Source organism: Mobula hypostoma, chromosome 12 (assembly GCF_963921235.1).
Source record: "Mobula hypostoma chromosome 12, sMobHyp1.1, whole genome shotgun sequence".
Taxonomy (NCBI): domain Eukaryota; kingdom Metazoa; phylum Chordata; class Chondrichthyes; order Myliobatiformes; family Myliobatidae; genus Mobula; species Mobula hypostoma.
This window is the reverse complement of record NC_086108.1, coordinates 100,935,802-100,956,472: the sequence shown is the minus strand read 5'-3', so window position 1 is coordinate 100,956,472 and position 20,671 is coordinate 100,935,802. Positions and strand designations below refer to the sequence as shown.

General features: G+C 42.3%; 1 protein-coding gene across 7 annotated transcripts in view; it reads left to right on the top strand.

Annotated features, from left to right (window-relative positions):
• The first annotated feature begins 4,801 nt into the window (after nucleotides 1-4,801).
• Nucleotides 4,802-20,671, top strand: part of LOC134355036 (endophilin-B1-like) — an 84,102-nt gene continuing 68,232 nt past the window's right edge. For 6 of the 7 annotated variants that reach the window (XM_063064711.1, XM_063064708.1, XM_063064707.1 and 3 more), the window contains exon 1: nucleotides 4,802-4,937. In XM_063064711.1, the coding sequence (XP_062920781.1) occupies nucleotides 4,875-4,937 (63 nt within the window). In that variant the 5' untranslated portion in view covers nucleotides 4,802-4,874. Of the gene's footprint in view, nucleotides 4,938-9,103; nucleotides 9,257-20,671 lie in introns of all 7 variants that reach the window. The other variant, XM_063064710.1, reaches the window with a different exon arrangement.

Here is a 20,671-nt window from a genome sequence, read left to right as displayed (position 1 = left end):
CTACCTGGAAATCTAAAAACTAAAAACTAACTGCGTCATCTGGGACCTTTATATACCCGTGGTGCACATGTCATCACGTGACCTCACATCGGCGGGAAAATTACATCAGGTGACCTCCAAAAGACCATTACATCATTCTCACAAAAAAATCACAGATCTCTTTGAGGTATGTAACAATACAACTTCAACATAATATCCCAACTCCTCCACTCTGTATTTTGACTTATGAAGGCCAATGAAGGCCTAAAGCTCTCTTTATGACCCTATCTACCTGTGACATCATGTTCAAAGAATTGTGAATCTGTATTCCCAGATCCCTCTGTTCTACCGCACTCCTCAGAGCCCTACCGTTCCCCACATAAAGCCTGCTCTGGTTTATCTACCCAAAGTGCAACACTTCACACTTGTATGTATTAAATTCTATCTGCCATTTTACAGCCCATTTTTCCATCTGGTCCAGATCCCATTTCAAGTTTTGATAGCCTTCCTTGCTGTCTACTATGCCCTCAATCTTGGCATCATCCACAGATCTGCTGTTCCAGTTAACCACATTATTATCCAGATCATTGATACAGATGACAAACAACAATGGACCCAGCATCGATGCCTGCGACACTCCACTAGTCACAGGCCTCCAGTCAGAGAGGCAACTATCTCCTAGCGTCATAGGAAGTCATTCCTGCCTGTGGCCTCCTGCCTGGAGGGTCAGACACCCTGAGCTAATAGGCTGGACCTGGACTTATTTCCTGGCATAACTTACATATTACTATTTCATTATTTATGGTGCAACTGTAATGAAAACCAATTTCCCCCGGGATCAATAAAGTATGACAATGACTATGACTATGACTAACACTCTCTAAGTTCTCCCATGAAGCCAATATCTAATCCAAAATATTACTTATCTTAAATGCCAAGTGACTGAACCTTCTTGACCAATGTCCCAAGTGGGACTTTGTCAAAGGCCTTGTAGACAACATCCACTGCCTTGCCTTCATCAACTGTCCTGATAATCCAGCGTCCTCTTTGACTTTCCAGCATCAGGCAGGAGACCACAATGCATAAAAACAAGAACAGTCAGGATGAAAAACTGTTTCATCCCTCAAGCCATTAGGCTTCTGAACTCCCTGCTGCATTGTATTCGAAGTGTCACTGGTTAATCTGTTCCGTACCTTACCTTATTTAATATTAATACACTTTAGTTTGTTAATTATGTTTGATTCATCTGTAGATTTTATCCTTACCTTCATAGGTTTTGGTGTGTTATGTGTACCACCGTTCTTTACACCCAGGTTTGGAAAAACGTCTTGTTTCCATATAAATTATATGTATATAAGTCACATACATGTATATCTCTCCCTGGCTATCCATCCCACAGGGTGATGATGGTTCCTTTCAGTCAGTTAGTGGGGTTTAGGATACCCCGCTCCTCAGAAAGGAACAGTGTGTGCGTGAGTGGATTTTAGGTGAGTAGGGGGTTTCACAGGTCCAGACCCACCCTCTCAACATCCCCTCCCGGATCCAGCGGCATGGTGGGGTCCAAGACGTCTGGGGGAAGTTCTGTTGCAGTGAATGGCCAGACCAAGCTTCGATGCAAGGGATGCCCTTTCCGCGCTTCACGGCACATGTTTGCTAGATGGCCGTTGACCCTACAAGAAGGTTCATCCGTCCTTTGGCAAGTCTTGTTTTTCATCCTGCAGGGTGTCTAGCCACCCTCCTGACCAGGCAAGCCTGGTGGGGGAGCCGGTTTAGTCGCCGACCACCCGACCATGCGACAGGTAGTACTGGGTTACATGGTACCAGTAGCACTCAGACCAGTGACCTGACCATGTATACAGTTAGATGACAATAAAATTGACTTAGCCTGACTTGCCTTGAACTTCCTCAAAAGACTCTGTAAGATTGGTTGAAGGGCAATGTTGTGATAATCGTTGGGGATTTTAACATGAAAGTGGATTAGGAAAACCAGACCAGTACTGGTCCTCGAGAGAGAATTTGTCAAATGTCTGAGGGATGGCTTTTTAGAACAGCTTGTTGTTGAGCCTACTAGGGGATCAGCTGTGCTGTATTGGGTGTTGGACAATGATCCGGAGGTGATAAGAGAGCTTCACGTTAAGGAACCCTTAGGTGATCTCAATATGGCTGGAGTTTCTGCAAAAAAATGAGAGAAGTGCAAGACAGATATATACCAAATAAGAAGTAATCTTCCAATGGAAGAAGGACACTACCGTGGCTGACAAGTGAAGTCAGAGCCAAAGTAAAAGCAAAAGAGAGGGCATGGTCATGCACTACGGTGGAAGAAATAAACGGGCAGACTATTATTTAGATGGGGAGAGAATTGAAAATGCAGAAATGCAAAGGGACTTAGGAGTCCTTGTGCAGGATATCCTAAAGGTTAACCTCCAAGTTGAGTCGGTGGTGAGGAAGGTGAAGGACCTGCAGACCTTCGTGCCATGCTGCCTTCATCTTATGAGAGATGGCGTACCACATGATCAAGTTTATCTGTGCCTGCTCATGCTGTTTCTGTGCTTGATGCAAGAACCTACATACTGGATAGAAGCTTCCTTCACTGTGCTATCAGAATTTGGAACAGCCTTCCAGATGCTGTGGTTGGAAACATCTGCAACAATGGAGTCCAAGCCTTCAAGAGTCGAGTGCACAAACACCTATCATCTCTAGGAGGGAAGTCACACGCTTCTTCATAAGTTATCATGAAAGGGACTGGAATGACAGTGCTTGGTTGTTGGTAGTTGGGTTAATACCTGACTTTCAAAAGCACTTGTGAGCTGTGTTCCGGCTGGACTTAGTCCGTAAACTGCTGGAGAACAGTGTGGAAAGAACAGATGCTGTTTTCTCCCGGTAGGGATTAGTTTTTAGTTCCCAGTGCTCCTGCCACATTTTCTCACCCTGCAACCTTATTCTTCAATCACTTTGAATTATGGAGGACAGCATGTGTATAAATATCTCTCTCCAGCAGACTTCATCATGATCATCATGACTCCAGTATTTCTACTATTCTTTAATATTTCTTAATTGTACACATGATATTTCTCATGTTCTATCGCTGAGCAGCAGTGAACCATCTGATTGGTCTATCAGAGTTCTCTTTGACAACTAGTTGACTTGATCAGCATTTCTGATTTGGTTATTGTTCACGATTGTACTTAAGAAAAAAATGTTGGCATTCATTTCTAGAAGTGTAGAATATAAGAGCCGGAATGTGATGCTGAGGCTCTCTAAGGCACTTGTGAGACCACACTTGGAGTATTGTGTGCAGTTTTGGGTTCCTTATTTTAGAAAGGATATACTGACATTGGAGAGGGCTCAGAGAAGATTCATGAGAACGATTCCAGGAATGATGGGGTTACCGTATGAGGAACGTCTGGCAGTTCTGTTCTGAAAGGACGTCCTTCAATCCTGAAGTTGTGCCCTCTTGTCCTAGATTCCTCTACCATGGGAAATAACTTTGCCGTTTCTAACCTGTTCAGGCCCTTTAACATTCAGACTGTTTCCATGAGATCCCCCTCCCCATTCTCCTGAACTCCAGAGTATACAGCCCAAGATCATCCCTAATTTAAGTTACTGATTTGATTGAGGGAACCAAACGTAACATCTTCAAGTTTGCTTTTGACAGAGAACTAAGTAGGAATATGAGTACCAATGAGTGAGGAGAGACTTGAGAAAGATTGGGACTAAGCTGAGTGCCTAAGCAACAACATAGCAGATGGAGTCCAATGTGTTTCTTATGTACAATGAGGTTATGTATGTAGAAACTGAAACAGAAAGCTGTACACTTTTAAAATAGTCAAAGATTGAGAAACAGTTAGAAAAAAAAACTAATCTTTATTACAAAAGAACTTGAGTACAGACGTAAAGTATGACCTATTATAGAGGGCCATTGTTGATATTATACCCAGGGTATTGTGTGACGTGTTGATTTCCTTACCTACATTAAAATGAATAGGATGAGTGCAGCAAAGATTCACCATGCTTGTTCTTCAAATGGTGTCCCTTATGTCTTCATGTTGCAGCTCTACTGTGAGATCGCTTCAAGGTATTGTGACTTTGAAGAAGCTTTCCTCCAGATCAGTTGAAGTGTCTGCACCTGGAACATCAAATGTCTATTTCCCTCAATAGATCCTTCCAGAACTGCTGAGTTCCTCTAGCATTTTCAGTGTTTTTCCCGATTTCAACATCTGCAGTTTTTCGTGTGTCGGCAGATCAGGTGAGATTGAGTTAGCCCTATATTCTTTGTTTAAGAAAATGGTAAGTCCTTCTTACAACATACAAAATTATTAGAGAGTAGACGGGGAGGATGTTTTATCTGATTAGGAAGTCTGGATGTTAGTATCATGGTTCCAAAATAGTGGGTGGTCTATTTAAGACTTAAAAAGAAGAGAAATATGTTCATTGAAAGCATAGTCAATATTTGGAGTTCTCTACCTTAGATGACCGTCGAAATTCAGTCAATGGGTTAATTGAAAACGGAGATCCATGGCTTTCTTGATTTTACAGGAATAATGTAAATCGGAATAAGAAAAAGATAAGGAATAAAGAAAAGATGCAAGGTTAGTCGTGATCTGATTTAGGATCGCTGAAGGACCGAGTAGCCTATTCATGCTCTTATCATTACTACGAATTTTTTCTTATTCTGATTGGCTGTGCCTGTGTCATATTCACGCATTTGTTGGATGTGTCAGTGTCGACCAGGTAATTGGTTGATTCTGCGACTCCGATAGCTGATTGGTTGTAGTGGTGTAAGATCAGTACTCTGATTGGCTTTAGCGCAGCGGAGGCGGGTTGTAGGGCGTCGTTGGGAGTGCGAGTGGAGTGGTGGCGGTGTGCCGCCCGGTTTCGATATCGGTTGTGTTACCATGGACTTTAATGTGAAGAAGTTGGCGGCGGATGCCGGCACTTTCCTCAGCCGGGCAGTTCAGGTAAAGTGGGCTAGTCGTCACCGGCCTGCTTCTCCCGATAGAGCCAGTGCCGAGGTGACACTAACGATGAGGCCGGAGGCTGTAGGGTAACTGACAACAGGCGGCCCGACGAGATACAGGCAGCTGGGCCCAGGGCGGTAGCTGAGAGTAGGAGTAGACCTCTTTCCCTCTGATTGCCCAAAGGTCAGCCGCAATGACCACACTGCCGTCTATGTGCAAGTTGGTTACCTCATTTCCTGCTTTACAAATAGATTTACTTCGTGATTTATAGTATTTAGCATGATTTGATCATAGTATGTAGCTGGTTGAATCAGCTACTTTGAGTAATTAGGAGCTGTTGCATCGGGGCACTGAGTTGTACTGCATTTCATAGTCTATGTTGTGCGAGAACAGTGGAGATTTATTGATTTGCAACACGGGCTATACTTCAAAAGTCTGCTTTGGAGTGTCCAAAAACGGGTGTAAAAGATGTCCTTACCACGTATAATAAAGTTGAACCTTGCTCTGTACCAGACAACGCCCAATGTCTGGAGTTTTGTCAAATGGTTAGCCTGGGGGTTCTTCCTTTCTTTTTTTTTTCCCTCTCCCTCTCCCTCTCCCTCTCCCTCTCCCTCTCCCTCTCCCTCTCCCTCTCCCTCTCCCTCTCCCTCTCCCTCTCCCTCTCCCTCTCCCTCTCCCTCTCCCTCTCCCTCTCCCTCTCCCTCTCCCTCTCCCTCTCCCTCTCCCTCTCCCTCTCCCTCTCTCTCCCTCTCCCTCTCCCTCTCCCTCTCCCTCTCCCTCTCCCTCTCCCTCTCCCTCTCCCTCTCCCTCTCCCTCTCCCTCTCCCTCTCCCTCTCCCTCTCCCTCTCCCTCTCCCTCTCCCTCTCCTCCTTTTTACTAGAGCTTTAAATTGTACGGGAATGCATTTGTACCGTGCTGTTCCCTATTGTTCAAGGTAATTGGGAAGTTCAGTGACGTGTTTACACTGGAATATTGTGTTTTCCTCCCAAATGCTTATGGAAGCTGTCTTGATTTCCTTATCTTGTAACTTTTTCCAGTTGTGGCATTACATTCTTAATAAACGAGGTGTCACTTTTAAAATATCTAATAGACAATTCCTTTTCTCATCCCACATAATGCATACTTAAAATTAATACTTGTGAGTAACTCATTAGAATGAGTTAGTAACTCGTAGTAATGAGGGGTGTTTACCTCTCAGAATGCTGACCGTAGGGCATGGTAGCAGAATCGGGCCATTGAATCTGCTCTTCTTGAACTCATCACCTCTGTGGAGGCATCGGCTGCTGACAGCAGCTCACCAGAGTCTTCTGTGCTGGGCTGTTCTTTCACGTTGCCTCAGGTGTAGCCCATCTTCTTGGTCATCCTCTCTAGGGATGAGGTCTTTGGAACTGCTGGTGTTTCTGTACCTCTGGGTTTTTTTTTACAGTATGGTGTTGCTAGCTCCATGCCGAACCCTCCTTTTGCAGCTGGGCTTGGGACCATCTATCGCAGAGTTATGACGTCTGCTCAGCCATTGCTATTTCCAGCCCTCCCTCCCCATCTGATTCATCTGCTCATCAACGTCTAATCACCTGTATGCACTTATCACTTGTCAGTTCTTGCTTCACCTCTTTCTGCTGCCTCTCTCCCCTTTGCACTGTCAGTCCTGATGCAGGGTCTTGATCTGATACATCAAGTATACCTTTAACTTGAGAAATGTTGCCTGACCTGCTGATTTCTATAAGACATAGCTGACAGCGATGCAGGTGGATGCTTTCCTGGTGTCATGGATTCTTGATTACCTGACTGGCAGACCACAGTATGTATGCTTGCAACACTATGTGTGCGACAGAGTGATCAGCAGCACTGGGACTCCACAGGGGACTGTCTTGTATCCCTTTCCACCATTTACACCTCGGACTTCAACTACTGCACAGAGTCTTGTCATCTTCAGAAGTTTTCGGATGACTCTACCATAGTTGGATGCATCAGCAAGGGAGATGAGGCTGAGTACAGGGCTACGGTAGGAAACTTTGTCACATGGTGTGAGCAGAATTATCTGCAGCTTAATGTGAAAAAGACTAAGGAGCTGGTGGTAGACCTGAGGAGAGCTAAGGTACAGGTGACCCCTGTTTCCATCCAGGGGGTCAGTGTGGACAAGGTAGAGGATTACAGATACCTGGGGATACGAATTGACAATAAACTGGACTGGTCAAAGAACACTGAGGCTGTCTACAAGAAGGGTCAGAGCCGTCTCTATTTCCTGAGGAGACTGAGGTCCTTTAACATCTGCCGGATGATGCTGAGGATGTTCTACGAGTCTGTGGTGGCCAATGCTATCATGTTTGCTGTTGTGTGCTGGGGCAGCAGGCTGAGGGTAGCAGACACCAACAGAATCAACAAACTCATTCGTAAGGCCAGTGATGTTGTGGGGATGGAACTGGACTGTCTCAAGGTTGTGTCTGAAAAGAGGATGCTGTCTAAGTTGCATGCCATCTTGGACAATGTCTCCCATCCACTACATAATGTACTGGGTGGGCACAGGAGTACATTCAGCCAGAGACTCATTCCACCGAGATGCAGCACAGAGTGTCATAGGAAGTCATTCCTGCCAGTGGCCATCAAACTTTACAACTCCTCCCTTGGAGGGTCAGACACCCTGAGCCAATAGGCTAGTCCTGGACTTATTTCCTGGCATAATTTACATATTACTATTTAACTATTTATGGTGTCATTACTATTTAATTATTTATGGTGCGACTGTAACGAAAACCAATTTCCCCCGGGATCAATAAAGTATGACTATGACTAGGAGCAGAATTAGGCCATTCAACCCATTGAGTCTGTTGTGCAATTGCATTTATGGCATAACCTTTAGAGCAAGGGTTGCCAACGTTTTTTATGCTACAGATCCCTACCATTAACCGTGGAGCCTATGGACCCCAGGTTGGGAACCTCTGCTTTGGGGAATCCTGCATGAGGGCTTCCAAGTCCCTTTGCATCTCTGATTTCTGAATTTTCTCCCCATTTAGAAAATATTCTATGCCTTTCTTCCTTTTACCAAAGTGCATGACAATACATTTCCCGTCACTGTATTCCATCTGTCACTTCTTTGCCCATTCTTCTAATTTACCTTAGTCCTTTTGTAGACTCCCTGCTTCTTCAACACTACCCGTCCCTCCACCTATATAAAAGTGGGACTACTGTACTGATGAAACCTAGTAAGCCCTTTTGTAAAGAGGGATGTGGGGAAAGCCCTTCTAGATTTTATTCACTTGTATTACAAAGAATGCTTCTCTGATTCTCTGTGAAACATTGAAGAAAGCTTCAGATTTTCCTTCGTGAAGATCGTGATTTCATCCATAACTTGGGGTGGTGAATGGATGTTGCGTTTATTGCTAATGCCCAATTGGAGTCCTAAACAAACAAAATCAATAAGATCTATTATGCTGGTTTTATGCTGTTATCTTGATTACTGCAGTAAAATATGATTTGTCAGTTCTTTATGGCAACTGCTTCTTTTTTAGATGTGGGAATGGGTTAGGTCCTAAAGAACTCTCCAAGGTAGCCCATGTATTGGAACGTAAAAGCTGTCATGGAGGTAAATGTTAAGGGTGGGTCAGAGTGTTAATTTTTAGTGAGACATGTTTTCATTGTATGTGCGGGGCACCCTATATTATGCTTTGCGAATTGAGTCTTGATGTGAGAGGTCCCATCCTACTTTGAGGTGCAACTTCATTATCTAAGCAGAGCTTCCAACATTATCTGTGTTACACCTGATTTTGAAGGTCTCTATGAAACACTTCAAGACTTCAACAATGGTGTAGCAAATATACACAGCAGCTTTGAAAACAACAACTCAACAATGTGCCAGTTGGGACCCCTGACTTTGTGTCTCCTGGCTGACCTGCCATTTGTTCCTCTTGCATAACACATTATTGTTCTGGACTCTGACAGTTTTTAAAAAATAAGCGTTGTACATTTTAAAGATGCCATTGTGTATGAATGACACACTGGGGGGGGGGGGGGAGAGTTCAATTGCACCAAGATTAATACCTGACTACAGTATCTGAACATGTACTGTCAATGTTCACTAATGTTAAAATGTAGGTAAATGTAACAGAAAAATATGTTGTATGCTTCTATTTCCAGTAATGGAAATTTTTTTTTATCAATTAACCCGATAGATAGAAGATGGTCTTTGGGACTTTTATTCGGTACTATGTGAGTCCAAACCGATGCCCAGAATAGGGCTCATCTAATTAGTCAAGGCAAGGTACTAATTGTTGCATAGGGAACCTATTTCCATCAAGAATTGAATTGTGAGCCATTTACTGTGGGTAAGTTTACAACATGCTGATGGTAAGTCTGAACTGAGAAGAGCACTCCTGCACCTGGTACTACAGATAATTGGTTTGCTTATTAATTAAACGTCTCAGAAGTTTGGCAGACTGAAGTTACTGCTCCACTCACTAGTGATTAAAGTTGTAGTAAGATCTTTCCTCAAGTTTAAGGCTTCTAATTAACGTATGCTGCTCCTGGTGCAGTTAATATATGATAGCTGCAGAGTTGGCAAAGGAGCCTCACTTGCACTAGAACCCATCAGTAACGAGCCACATATCAACAGCTTCCCCTTTGTCTTGACTAGAATTCCTGAAATTTAAGTCTAGGTGTGAGATTCATTGTGGTCTGTTTTAAACAGCAGTTGGTTCCTGGAGTTCACAGAGAGATCTCCTGCCTTGTTTTCTCTGACTGTGTGAAAGGAAAGTGTTAATGTAGCTCTTTATATTTCCTGAATTGCTTTATCTATGGTGCAATCAAATACGTTCACAAAAGATTTAATATTTTCTGATAATAGGACTAGTAAAACTTGTGGTTTTTTTAAACCTTCCACGAGTTCATGCTACAATAGAGATTAAATGAATAAAATCAGTAGACATTTCTGAAAGTATTCTATTTAACACCTGCACATCCAGTAACATCATTTATAGACTTGCAGGCATTGCTCCCCCAGAGATCTGAAAACACACTACAACAAAAATTGAAAAAGGTAAACAGAACTCGGATCCACAGCACCCACTACATCATCATGTGCCAGTTTCCAACCGTCTAAAATCGAGGAAAGGCTTTGCTACAGTGGAGGAACTACCGCCCGGAACATCCCCCCAAACGTACAGGATTGGCGTCTGGCGACAAACAGAAGCCAGAACCCCACCAAACACTACAGTGCAAGACCCCACAGAAATGTTGCCAGACAGGACACTGCTTGACAGACGGAAGTGGTGCACTCTCAACAGAGCGAGAGCAGGAGTTTGTAAGACAGGAGACAATATGGTGAAGTGGGGTTTAAAGACCAGCGAATCCTGTGAGTGTGGCGAAAGGGTGCAGAATATTGAACACGTTCTGCGCAACTGCCCACTCTCACCTGATTTAACTGACACTGACCTGCTCAACATCAACCAAACAACACTAGAGTGGCTGACTGTCTGCTGTGACAAGCTATGATGATGAACATCTGATTGACCCAAGTGATCCACAACTTAACCTGAGCCTCTTGACAAATTTACTTTGTCAGTGAAAGGATGGCACAGAAGAAAGGAAGCATTTTTTTAAAAAAGAAATTTTAATTCCAAAAAAAGTAAATCCAGTAACTGGCCTGGTCTCAGTCCTAGTGCACGCTGGATTTTGCTGGGGTCTACAGTTGGAAGTTATTCACTTGTCTTTACATATGGTGTAGATTAGATCATGAGCATTTTTTCACAAGATCTGCACTGTTATATTCAATTTATGTTCTGAGCATTATTTTAATTTGGTGTTGCGTAGTACTAGAAATAGTTATCATATGAAGAAGCAATAGCATTGTGGTTAATTTACTGGGCCAGCTGTCTAACGTGGTTAAGTAACTAGGCTAATAATAATCCAGATATCAGTGTTGATTTACTTTAATCCTTACAATTGCTAGTTTTGTATTTAATTAATATTAACAGCTTTGTCATTGAAAACGCCTTTGATTCTCTGGTGTTTTAGGAATATAATTTACTGGCTTTACCCCAGTTAGATGGTATCTGCTTTGGAAGCCAAAACAATGTATTTTAATTCTCTGCTACCCTCTGAAATCAGCTGACAATTTACTCAGTGATATTAAGGCATTAACTAAAACAGTAGTGTAGCGGTTAGCGTAACACTATTAGAATGTCAGCGTCCCGTATTCAATTTCGCCACTATCTGTAAAGAGTTTGTATGTTCTCTCCATGACTGCATGGATTTCCTCCAGGTGCTGCAGTTTTCTCATACCAGTCCAAAGACTTGCATGTTAATGGGTTGGTCACATGGGTGTAATTGGGCAACACAGCCCTGTTGGGCCAGAAAGGCTTGCTACTGTGATATATCTCTAAATAATAAAAAACTTTGCATGGAGAAGAACATGGGGATAGTGCGATCAGGAGGGGGTATGTTGATTTTCCAGGGCATCTTGATCAAAGTTCAAAGTAAATTTATTAATATGTATATGTTACCACCTACTATCTCGACTCATTTTCTTGCAGACATTTACAGGAAAAATGAAATGAAATAGAATTTTACAAAACACCCTACATAGACAAAGACTATTGAGATTTGTTTGTTCAGAGTCAACCATAGCTGTATACATTGATATGCAAATCAGGACATTGCCAATTGGAGAGCAAGCTATTACTCGTGCAGCAGGCTCCCCCTCTTCACGCAAAAGACAGATACAATTTGGTATCAACAGTGTCGCAGGAGAGTTGCCAAGCAGCATTGAACTCAATGTAAGACAGCCTTTGGGACTTCAGCTCCAGATTTTTTCCTCGGGATTTACTCCCAAAGTTTTCCCCATGAGTGGGTGTAATCACAAGACAGCAGAGATTTGAGATCAGTTTTCTTCCTCCCAGACTGATAAGACTGACGGACCCTGATATCAAGGTGTTCAGTTATTTGAAAAACACTGAGTGGATAAATCCACAGTTTACAGTAGAACCTTTCCCAAGTTATTGAGAGAAGCAGAAAACTTCGCGTGCCATCCATACCAATTATTTCACTACAGTAATGCATTGAGGTAGTACAAAGAAAAACAAAATAATACAGAATAAATTGTTAGTTATAGAAAGATTGCAGTGCAGGCAGAAAGTAAATTGGAAGGCCATAGCAAGATAGATTGAGGTTGGGCTAGGCTTGCATTCAACAATAGGATAGAAGCTGTCTTTTTTGAGCCTCGTGGTACGTGCTTTGGGGCTTCTGTATCTTCTGCCCAATGAAAGGTGGAGAAGAGAATGTCTGGAATTGGTGGGGTCACTGATTATGTTGCCAGGGCCTTGACAGATACTTGTATCCTCTTTAGCTACAGGTGGGATCCAAGAAGACTGGAGAAGAGCCAGTGTTGTTACTTTAAGAAGGACAGAAGAGACAAACCTGAAGATTATAGCCTGTGAGCCTTGCATTATAGGGAAACTATTGGAGAAAATTCTTATAGATGGGGTCTAATCATATCTGAGGAAAAACATGGATTTATTAGACATAATCAGCACATAGTTGTGTAGGGGAGGTCATGTCTTACAAACAAGATAAAGCTTTGCTGAGGAAGTAGTAAAAATGATCACATTTAAGACGGTGGATGTTGTCTACATTGACTTCAATAAAGCACTTAACAAGATCCCTCATGACTGGTTGATCCAGAAGGTTGAGGCACATAGAATCCATGGAGACTACTTGGTAAATGAGATTTGAAATTGACTTGTCCATGCAAGTATTGATGAAGAAGTGTTATTCTGCTTGGAGGCCTGCGACAGCGATGTTCATCTGCTGGGACCTCTGATTATATAAATGAGTGGAGTGTAAATGTAGGTGGGTCGATGAGTAAATTTGGAAAGACGCACAGATTGGTGGAGTTGTGTGTAGTGAGGAAAGTTGTCAAAGGATATAGCAAGATGTATCTGTTGCAAATACAAGTGGAGAAATGGCAGATGGTGTTTCACTTTGGGAGGTCAAACGTAAGGGGAAAGTGCACAGTAAATGACAGGATCCTGAGGGGCTTTGGTGTGCAGAGAGTCCATAGCTCCCTGAAAATGGCAGCATGAGTAGATATGGTGGTAAAGAAGATGATAGCATACTTAATTGGTTAGGAAATGGAGTATAAAATTTGGAAAACTTTGTTTAGACTACATTTGAAGTATTGTGTCCAGTTCTGCTTGCTGTATTACAAAAAGGATGTAAGGCTTTGGATATAGTCCAGAGTGTATTAGCTGAAAGGAAAAGTTGAAAAACTTGGATTGTTTTCTCTTGCAGAAGCTGAGGTGGTGATCCAACAGAAGTATTTAAAATTGGGAGGTATAAATAGGGTAGTTTGTCTATTTCCCAAGGGTCAAATCTTAGAGGACATAGATTTAAGAAGAGGACAAACTTTCAAAACATGCTTGCAAGGCAAGTTTTTTTTAGACGTTGGTGCATGGAACTTGTTCTGAGGGGAAGTGGTGGAAGCCTATAGAATAGTATTGTTTAAGAGACACATGATGGGCATGAATGGACCATTTACAGGCAAGTGGAATTAGTTTAATCACAAACGAGAGAAAATCTGCAAATTTTGGAAATCCAAGCAACACAAAAAATGCTGGAGGAGCCAGGCAGCATCAGTGGAAAAGAGTAAACAGTTAACATAACAGGCTGAGACCCTTCATCAGTTTAAGTTGGCATAGATATTATGAGCCAAGTAGCTTGTTCTTGTACTATTCCGTGGACCGTCTTTTGTGAGAACTATTGGAGATGAGCAGTAAATTTATTATGGATATCTGTCTCCAATTAATGTACAGTACTGTGCAGAAGTGTTAAGCACCTTTATATCACTAAGGTGCCTAAAGAGTTTTGCACAGTATTGTAAATGGCAATGAGGTTTGCTCCCTGGTGAGCTTGATATTCTAGAGTTGTGTGAATATAGCGGGTATTAATTCAAACAAGAACCAGTCTTCAGTTAATGTAAACTGCAAGCAGTAAATCAAAGTTACAGTACTGTGCAAAAGTCTTAGACACTCCAGCTGCTATATGTGCCTGAGACTTGCACAGCACTGAAGTTAGAAGAAAATTTCTGTTTGGCTGGAATTTTGCAGTGCATGAACAATAATTCAAACTGTCATCACAGCAGTAATGCATAACTTGAATACTGAAGCTAATCTGTCTTCACATTGTACACAACTCAGTTAAGACAAGAAAAACCGAAAGGTAACTTTTAGCTTTTAAGCTGCAAGATGAAAAGTTTGAAATCCTCTGCTACAGTAATCATTTTTGTAAAAAGACTAGACAATCTTGAGAATTCGCCTTTCAAGGCAGTGAATAAGAGGAACCAAAAGCAAGATTTGAAAAATTTAATCTGCAGGTTTATTTGAAGCCTTTCATAACAGTAAACAGGTTCAGGCTAGTTGGTAGATACAAGAATGGCATGCAACAGTTCTCATTTTGGATAAATTGGTGAAGGCGGAAAGCTTAATGTGGAGAAAAATGATTTGAAGTGATGTTTTGTTGAGAAGGCAAGGGGTCTAATGCTTCTATTTGTCAAAGTACTTGCACATGTCTCAAATTCTGTAATGTTTTTAACTCTGCTTTGTATTCAGCATGAAATGTACAAAATATTTGCAAGTCAGAGATATCTCCTTTGTTTTGAAATTGGCCATAATCGATGGCTATCATGGAGATTTCAAGGAATTTTCAGAAATATAGCATCTTCCTCGGCATTAGCAGCCCTGTTGCCTTTCCCTATCATCAGAGACATTCTTTTTTTTTCTTCCAGTGATAACATAGTCATCTTTTGCAGAATATGAACAAATCAAAAGAACAAATGGTTTGGTTTCAAAAATGGATGATGCAGGAGGGGAAGGGGTAGCAATTTGAACTTCTGCTAATTAAATATTCAGAGCTAGCTGCCTAGTTTTACAGCTCATAACCAAGCAAGTGAATGATGCATAGCCAGTAATTGAAGGATGCTTGGAAACCTGACCTATAATGCCCAAACCATCTTAGATAGAGAAAGAGGCCAATGTGACCTCCTCTATTACCATCAGGCTACTTACAGATCTGAGGAACCACACTTCATATTCTGTCTGGGTAGCCTCCAATCTGATAGCATGAATATCAATTTCTCTGATTTCCAGTAATTTTTCCCTGTTTCCTCTCCTCTTTTTCCATTTCTCATACTTGCCCCTTCTGTTTACCTGCCTACCACCTCCCTCTGTGATGCTCTTTTTTTCTCCCATGATTCACTCTCCTCTATTTGATTCTTCCTCCTTCAATCATTTTCATCCATCATCTCCCAGCTTCTCACTTCATCTCCACCCTTCTAACTTCACCCTCACTTGATTTCACTCAGGGGTCCCCAACCTTTTGCGTACCATGGACTGGTTTAATATTGACAATATTCTTGCGGACCTGGCGTGCGTTCAAGGTCAACAGTGGGCGTGACAGGGAATGAGCAAAGCTGCAGCTGACTCATATCAGTTCATATCGTTTCCTCGCGGCCCGGTAGCACATGCTTGCGGCCCGGTGGTTGGGGACCACTTTTGATTGTATTCCTTCCCCTCACCCACCTTATTCTAACTTCTTCCTCCTTCCTTTCCCGTCCTAATAAAGGCTCTCAGCTCAATACATTGGCTCTTTATTCCTCTTCCTAGATGCTGCCTGACCTGGTTCCTCCAGCATTTTGTGTGTGTGTTCTGGATTTCCATAATCTGCAAAATTTCTTGTGTTTAGAGCCGAAGTGATTCCCTTGTATTCCCAAATCCAAATGAACCACATAGTAGCATTACCTTCCCTTACCTTGGTCGTGAAGCAGAATTTTTCTTGCATGCCCCATCTGAGTTTTTGCACATGAGACGACTCTCTTAGCTCCTTTACAAGTGAAATGACTACTTCCTAGTTTTCCTTTCTGGCTTCCATACAAATGTTCTTTGCTTTTGTTTAAATTTAGTCATTATTTAATTAAAAATCTAACTCTGCTATTGTCCATTCATCCCTTCAAAACAGTTGACTGGTGGCTCATCTGCGCCCACTCGCTTCCACAATATCAATGCTAATTTTTGTTTGGCTTCATTTGCATTTTTGCCTGGCCAAACTTGGAAATGGTTCCAATACAGCACAAATGAGATCCTTCATAGTTGTGGTTGTGTATGATTCCACTTTGTCTTCCTCGGTTCCTGCAGCTGTTGGTAGTCAACCACAAGGTACTTGCACATGCCTTATCTGTGATGTAAAACCCTATTACTTGTGTCAATTGGAGCAGTATATCTGTATCAGGAGCTTTTCTAATTTCCGCACCACAATCACATTCAAAGTCTTATCTATATTAACTGCCTATGCTGCTTCCTTATCTACCTACCAGCAGAAGAAGTAATTGTTTTCTGTGGCACAGGTTGTGTCTACTTTCACGTCTTCACCATCTGTCAGATTTTTCACTGCTTTTCTAATGTCAGTCCATCCTGTCTTAAGTGAGCCACATTCTCCTTCCGCTAAATACTTCTAAGGATGTGGAAGCTTTAGAGAGGTTGCGGAGGAGATTTATCAAGATATCACAAACAAGAAATTCTGCAGATGCTGGAAATACAAAGCAACACATACAAAATACTGGAGGAACTCAGCAGGTCAGGCAGCATCTATGGAAATGAATAAACAGTCAACGTTTTGGTCTGTGAATCTTCTTTAGGACTGGAAAAGAAGGGTTAAGATGACAGACTAATAAGGTGGGGGGAGGGGAAGAAGAATAGCTGGAAGGTGATAGATGAAGCCAGGTGGGTTGGAAAGGGCTAATGAGGAAGGAATCTGATGGGAGAGGAGAGTGGACCATAGGAGAAAAGGAAGGAAAAGGAGCACCAGGGAGAGGTGGTGGCCAGTTGAGAAGAAGTAAGAGGCCAGTGTGGGGAAAAAAGGAGGGAAACATATTTTTTACCAGAAGGAGATATTGATATTCTTGCCATCAGTTTGGGAGGCTTCCTAAATGAAATACAAGGTGTTGCTCCTCATCCCTGAGGATGGCATGAGACGCCATGGACCAATATGTTGGAATGGGAATTGAAATTAATGTTTGGCCACCAGGAAGTTCTGCTTTTGGCGGATGGAGCAGAGGTTCTCATTTGCCTGGACTAGATAACATATGAGGACAGGTTGAGTGAGCTAAGACTTCCCTCTTTGGAGCAAAGGAGGATGAGAGCTGATTTGATAGAGGTATACATGATACGGGGCATAGATAGAGTGGATAGAAAGAGACTTTTAAGGTGATTGGAGGAAATTATGGAGAGATGCCAGAAATAAGTTGTTTTTTATTATATTGAGTGATGGGTGTGTGGAGCACACTGCCAGAAGTGGTAGTAGAGATGGATGCAATCGGAGCATTTAAGAAACTGTAACTCATGATTAATAGAAAAATGAAGGGCTATTTAGGAGGGGAAGAGTTTGATCTTGGAATAGGTTTAAAAGACAGCACAGCATCATGGGCTGAAGGGCCTGTAGTGTGCTGTACTGTTCTATATTATGTATGATCTAAGTCTCAATTGCATATCATCTGTACTATTTCCACCCAGTCTCATTTTTTCCCTGTCAAACACCTAATGTTGAGCCAAGCAATTTGCAATCTAGACATCCTGTTTGAGCTGTATTTTTTGAGCCAATGTTTTAACTCCTGTATACTCATTCTCCTGTACTTGTCCAATCCCTTCCTTTGACTCAGTATTGTAGTTATGTCTGAGCCCCACGTGTAAAAAGGTAGGGTGAGGCCTAACTTGTTTTTTTAGTTAAAACTCCCATAATATCGCAAACACGAGGAAATCTGCAGATGCTGGAATTTCAAGCAACACCCATAAAAGTTGCTGGTGAACTGCAAAAATTGCAAATGTGATAACATCTTACAAGCACTCCAATTCTACTATCTGTAAGTCAACATCCGCACAAGAGAGCGCAACAGCTGCATCATTGCATGTGTCATGGAATCTTGCCAGAGCTAAGAAGCCATTCGCTGAGGCTGAGTTGATTAAAACGTGTGCAATTGATATGGTTGGCAAAGTTTTAAGTCATGATGAGAAAACGGTTGTGGAGTTATTAAAGACATTGTCAGCTAACACGGCAACAAGAAGAGTAGAAGTTTTAGCGGAGGAGTGTTTATCCAATCTACTCACTAGTTTGGAGAAAGGAGAAGCCGTATCACTAGCCATAGACTCATCCTGTGACTGAACCGATATGGAAGAGCTATCCATGTTCGCAAGATTTTTTGATGGGAAGACCTTCCGGGAAGAGCTACTTTGTTTGCTTCCTCTGCTTGGGCGCACAACTGGGGAAATAATTTTTAATGAATTGACACAGCTCTTTGAGAAGAATGGCTTGTATGTGAGCAAAATTGTGTCCGTTGTCACCAATGGGGCTCCGTCGATGGTGGGACAACACAAGGGCTTAGTAAGCAGGTTCGCCACTGTTAACCCAGCACTCTTGGCATTTCATTGCATTATTCATATATCAGTGTTGGGCGCTAAACTGTGTGGGGAAATGAAAGAGGCGATGGATACTGTGATGAGACTGGTAAATTTCGTTCATGAGAGTTCTAGTCTGCAACATCATCTTTTCAGAGCATTGCTGGAGGAAATGTCAGCGGAACACAAAGTTCGCTGGCTGAGCAAAGGCCATGTGTTGGAGAGGGTGTGTGACCTGCGCAATAAGCTTGTCATTTTTATCCAGCCTGCAGAGCCAAAAAGCCCAAGGATTTAAGAGGTTTTTAAGTGACAGTAATAATAATAATGGTAATAGCAGCAACAACATCTGCCCATAAAACAACTTACTGGCACAATGAAAAAAAAACCCTGGACGTTTTGGCCTTTGGCATGCTTGACATAATTTGGCCCTTCTGGAAAACTAATTGGGGAATCATGTTACAGACAACTAACAGTTAACTGGATCCAACAGATGAAAACTCCCATTAAGCCCAGATTGTCATAAAACACAAGAGGAAAACTCTAGGTTGGAAATGGAGAGACCATTTTTTTGACAATCACAAAGGAACTGACACATGCAAAAAACCAACAGCTAACAACTCAGCAGTGACTGCTGACAAAATAAATGATAAAAATAAAACAAAATAGTAAAACTTTACAACTGCACCAGACTTACTTAAAAAGACACCGGCACTTCATGACAACCTGCAAGCAAGAAATGACAAGAAACAAGACTTTTCATTAACAATGACGATACTTGCACATCAAATTTTTGGAAGTATTTTGAAGCAATGGACCTTTTAATACACAGTGCTATAAGAAACATTGGTACGATCACAATATGTTCTGATGACTTAACTGCCTTTATGTTGTTGGATTGCTGGCCCAGCTAGCCTTGGATGAGCCACATTTTCCTTCAGCTAAATGCCTGCATATTGGCGCAGATTAATTTTAGGAAAAAAAAATCCCGATGTGTTTCAAAGAAGGGCAAGGAAACTCAAAATATTAAGTTTTATGCAACACACATCAAAGTTGCTGGTGAACGCAGCAGGCCAGGCAGCATCTCTAGGAAGAGGTACAGTCAACGTTTCGGGCCGAGACCCTTCGTCAGGACTAACTGAAAGAAGAGCTAGTAAGAGATTTGAAAGTGGGAGGGGGAGGGGGGGAGATCCAAAATGATAGGAGAAGACAGGAGGGGGAGGGATGGAGCCAAGAGCTGGACAGGTAATTGGCAAAAGGGATACGAGAGGATCATGGGACAGGAGGCCTAGGGAGAAAGAAAGGGGGAGGGGGGAAGCCCAGATGATGGGCAAGGAGTATGGTGAGAGGGACAGAGGGAGAAAAAGAATATGTGTGTGTGTATGTATGTGTGTGTTATATATAATAAAAAAAAACAGATGGGGTACGAGGGAGAGGAGGGGCATTAACGGAAGTTAGAGAAGTCAATGTTCGTGCCATTTTGCGTTGATCTGATTTTGCAGGGTAGTTGGCATTAAAACTGGTAGCGTGCATAGTGTTGAAGTGCCACTTTAGATTTTCTGATTTGCAGACAGCTACGGACTGCATGCATATTAAGCATGTCGGTTTAGCATTGGCATGGCCCGGTAAAATAAAACAAAACTGATCAGTCCAGTCAGATTTGAACTGACGGTTTGCCTGTTCGACTTTGCGCTTTTCCGCGCAGGCCATGTTGTTCTTGGTTTAGGGTCCGTGACTTACTGCTGCTAACAATTCGCTTAGATGACAGGCGGGTAACTGGTGCGTGCTGCTGTCTAGTCGAGGACTGCAGTAGGTCACGCGCTCTACTGGGGCGTAGGTCAAGTGTACGGTGTGGGATGAGGTTAAAATAGATTAGAGCAGCGTGTGCTTTATTTACATGTTATGACAGGTGCGTTCACATAAGTGCCAATGGGTCGGCGCGGTCCAGACCTGTCCCACAGTCCGCCTATTGGGGTTGTCTGTTGTATAATATCAAGCTAAACCTTTGGCATGTTAAGTTGATGCTTTTGGTATGGGACATGTTTCGCACTTATGCAGTTGTGCTGTTGAAAATTTTATATCCTGCATTTCCTGTACTCTCCCTTAAGCAATGAGGTGTTGAATGAACTTGCTGTTCTTATTTTTGTTTAGTCTCCAGTAATTTGCTTTCATGTAACATAGGGTTATTTCTTTGCACCATGGAAGCTAGTGTGTGTGAAATTGTGTCACTGGGTGGTACATTAGGCTATGTAACTGTATTTGTAATTTATTGCTCGGATGTGATATGAATATTTTAGCATTTTTCAC